The 3774-nt window shown below is 37.9% G+C and overlaps 1 protein-coding gene across 1 annotated transcript; it reads right to left on the bottom strand.

The window, feature by feature from the left end:
- Positions 1-201: 201 nt before the first annotated feature.
- On the bottom strand, positions 202-3765 carry LOC140966722 (uncharacterized). Its single transcript, XM_073426972.1, has 5 exons — positions 3491-3765; positions 2991-3206; positions 920-2908; positions 478-840; positions 202-407 (listed from the first exon to the last, which is right to left on the bottom strand). Exons 1-4 carry the CDS (start codon positions 3690-3692, stop codon positions 497-499), a joined length of 2751 nt encoding a protein of 916 aa, XP_073283073.1. The 5' UTR covers positions 3693-3765; the 3' UTR covers positions 202-407; positions 478-496.
- Positions 3766-3774: the final 9 nt, after the last annotated feature.

Raw genomic sequence — 3774 nt, 5'->3', positions numbered from 1 at the left:
TTTACACCCTTCCATTTAATCTGAACCGATTTTTTCCTCCATCATTATTTTTTAATTTATTTGAGTTGATCCATCTTGGGTTATTCCATTTTAATCCAATAAAAAAGTTTCACATAAATTTTCGAAGTTCACAGAAAATTTCAGCTTCTAATCGTTCCAACAGTGAATTCAAGAAACAAGGAGTTGCACGGAAACTTTTTTCATTACAATAGACGCTGTAAACTTGTTTGATGAAATTGATCCTGGTAAAATTTCATATGAACTATAATATGGCGACTTCTTCGGATAAAATTATAATATTTTACAGTGGTAAAATAATCTCTTGATAAAATCATCATAGTCTCATGTTCGAGCTGCTGTCAATAGCATGGTTTCCAAACCAACCCCTTCTTGCAATTGCTTTTGCTCTACACACACATAAACGCAAAGAGGAAGATATTTATATTGCCTCAACGATATGTTTACATTGATTCTTACCGGAATTTCTGAATCCCCATTAATCTGACATTAACTGAAGTTTGATTTTCTTTAGTTCTGCAAGGACATCTTTCATGTTCATCCTTTCTCCAGGCGATTCTGCCATGCAATTCAAGGCTAATTCCAGGACGGAATTAAGACATCTCAATTTCTTGTTAAAATTTTCTTCCTTTGGTCTTGTTAAATCGACATCAATAACATGACTTAGTGCATTAGACTGTGAATTCTTTACCCACTTCTTGAGGTTAAGATCTCCATCAAACTTCTCATCACTAGGCCGTTTTCTTGTGAAAGTTTCCAACAGCATGACGCCATAACTATACACATCACATCTTGTGGAAACCATACCTTCCAACCCATACTCTGAAAATGACAATTTCAAACAAATTATTAGCAAAATATGAGCGGAAAGTGAGAAGAAAAATTCAAGGTTGAGTATTGCCTGGAGCCATGTAACCCAGTGTAGCCATGGTCCTGGTGTGTGTTATGCTCCCATCTTCGCCCAAAAATTTTGCAATACCAAAATCACTAACATGGGCAACCATGTTTTCATCTATAAGGACGTTGCTAGGCTTCAAGTCGCAGTGAACCACAGGTGTGGAGTAACCATGGTGAAGATATTCCAAGGCACTAGCCACGTCGATCATTATGCTCAATCTTTGAATTATATTCAAGAAATATCCATCAGAATGCAGCCACTTTTCCAGACTCCCATTGGGCATGTATTCGAGCACTAAGGCCCTGAAATCCTGGTTGGAGCAACTGCTGATTACCTTCGTGAGATTTCTATGGCGAAGATTGCGAAGTACTTCACATTCAACATCAAAGGTCTTCAACACACCTTCTAATTCCATGTTAAATACCTTTATGGCCAAAATTGTCCCGTCTCTCATAACACCTTTATAAACAGAACCGAAACTTCCCTTACCGAGAAAATTTTCGTCACTATATCCATTTGTTGCCTGTAAAAGATCGTGATAGGAAATTTTTGGAGGTCTTTCAACAGATGATATATCTGATACAGTTGGAGGCCTGGGTTTTCTCCTGTTTTTAATCAGTATCAAGGTGAAGGTGACGGCTGACACTAATACTGCAATTCCTAGGAGAATGAATACTACTCGAAGTACTTGTTTTACTTTAGATTTGTGCTTTGATTCTCGACAGGATGACATCGGTGGACCACATAATCCAACGTTGGACATAAAAGATTCACTAGTAAAGTTATGAAAAGGACCATCAGTAGGAATCTCTCCTGATAATTGATTGAAAGAAACATTGAAGTACACAAGATGCTTTAGTGCTTCTAAAGACTTTGGAATTGCACCAGAGATGTTATTGTAGGAAATGTCTAGGGAAACCAAACTTAACATGTTACCTATCGACTCAGGAATGGATCCTCGAAATCTATTATGAGCCAGAGAAAGATCTATTAGGCTTTGCAAATCTCCCAGTGTAGCGGGAATATCGTCTGACAGTTGGTTCATTGACACGTTAACTGACGTTGCCACTTTCAGATTTCCTATTAGAGGAGAGAGAGAACCAGTGAAGGAATTTGAGGAAATGTCAAGTGTGAGAAGATTTTGCAAGTTCCATATGCTAGCAGGTATATCCGAAGTTAAGTTATTGAAACTGAGGTCTATGTCCCTTAGAGAAGAGACATTTCCCAAGCATTCTGGAATTGAGCCTATAAGTAAATTTTGGCTCAAGTACAATGCTCCCAGGTTCTTTAATTTGCATAAGCCACTTGGAATGTATCCTCTTATTCGATTGCTACCAAGAGATAATCGCTGAAGGTCCCATAAACCATCTAGTGTTTCTGGAATAAATCCACTCAACTCATTTCCATAAAGATACAATGATGCCAATCCACTCAAGTTACCAATTTCGTTCGGAATGTAGCCCGTAATTTTGCAATCAGAAGCATAAACAGTGTGCAGGGAAGAAGATAGATTCCCCACAGATGAAGGAAGAATGGCATTTAGTGGATTGTAACTGATAGCCAATTCGGTTAACTGCCTGCAATTCGTCAAGGAGTTGAGAAAGCTCAATTCAGGAGACATAGATTCACTTGTAAAGTTGTTCGTCTCCAAGTTTAGGAGTTGTAGGGATCTTAGATTCCCGAGAGAATCTGGGATTGGACCGGTGAATTTATTCTCAGAAAGGTCTATAGTTGTCAGCTCAGAACAGTTTGAGATAGAATTCGGGAAAACTCCATCAAAGTTGTTCGCACCAAGGTAAAGTTCTTCAAGATTTGGAAGAAGATTACCAATATTTGATGGAAGTTTTCCTGAAAGGTAATTTCCAGTCAGTGAAATCAATATCAACGTGGAAATGTTGAATATATCTGGCGGCACGAAACCGCTTAATCCATTAGTTCCCAAGTCCAGTGCCGCTAATTCCTTGAGTTCACTAAACCTTTGAGGTATCACACCTGTAAATACAAAACAAGCTGTAGAAGTCAAGAAAGCGGGAAGAAATTTCTCGTGAAAGGAATAAATTAACAGTTTTTGAACCGGTGAAGTGGTTATGGCCAAGATAAAGTTCCATAAGCGTGGTGAGATTCCCAAATTCTTCTATTAAGATTCCCTCGAGTTTATTTTGAGCCAATGACAAACGCAGTAACGAAGTGATGTTGAAGAGGCTGGATGGAATAGAGCCACTAAGAAGGTTGTTTTCCACGGCAAAGAACTGGAGATTACGAAGTTTACCTATCTCAGATGGAATTGGGCCTGACAAATTCAAAGAAATGGAATTTGAAGTTGGTAAAACAAGCTAGAACATCGTGCTCATGCAAAGATGCTACTCGGATGTTAAATTATAAGATTGCTGCTTCCTAATATTCAATGGAAAACTCAATTTTTACATCATGTCCGACATGATTTGCAACTAATGCATATAGGATCTTGGACTAATGGAACTAGGCATTATATGAATACTTAATTTGGCAGCATTTATTTGAAACATATATAGCACAACAATGACATGCATTGATTGGCAAAATGTAAGGTCGTACCTGTGAACTTGTTGAAGCCAAGATACAATACATCCAACATCTCTAAATTCACGATTTCGGGTGGTATGGTTCCAATAAAGTTATTATTTGACAATGACAGGGTTTGAAGCTGAGAACATGCAGAAATAGTGGATGGAATTTGGCCATGAATCTCATTGAAAGATAGATAAACCCCTTGAAGTGATGGAAGTTGAAGGCACATATCATTTGGAAGAACACCAGATAAGTTATTTTGTGTGAAAGATATAAGTTCTAGTGTTGAGATATTAAAGATGCTGAATGGT

Source organism: Primulina huaijiensis, unplaced genomic scaffold (assembly GCF_012295235.1).
Source record: "Primulina huaijiensis isolate GDHJ02 unplaced genomic scaffold, ASM1229523v2 scaffold207798, whole genome shotgun sequence".
Classification (NCBI taxonomy): Eukaryota; Viridiplantae; Streptophyta; class Magnoliopsida; order Lamiales; family Gesneriaceae; genus Primulina; species Primulina huaijiensis.
Note: the sequence above shows the minus strand (reverse complement) of the source record. Positions and strands in the feature narration are given on the sequence as shown.

Bases quoted from the DNA above. Each gene is read 5' to 3' on its own strand.
- LOC140966722 (XM_073426972.1), bottom strand. From the start codon at position 3,692: ATGTGCCTTCAACTTCCATCACTTCAAGGGGTTTATCTATCTTTCAAT. The intron at 2,909-2,990 runs GTTCAAAAACTG...TTGTATTTACAG, and splicing joins TGGCCATAACCACTTCACCG to GTGTGATACCTCAAAGGTTT. The intron at 841-919 runs GCAATACTCAAC...TGTCATTTTCAG, and splicing joins ACTGGGTTACATGGCTCCAG to AGTATGGGTTGGAAGGTATG.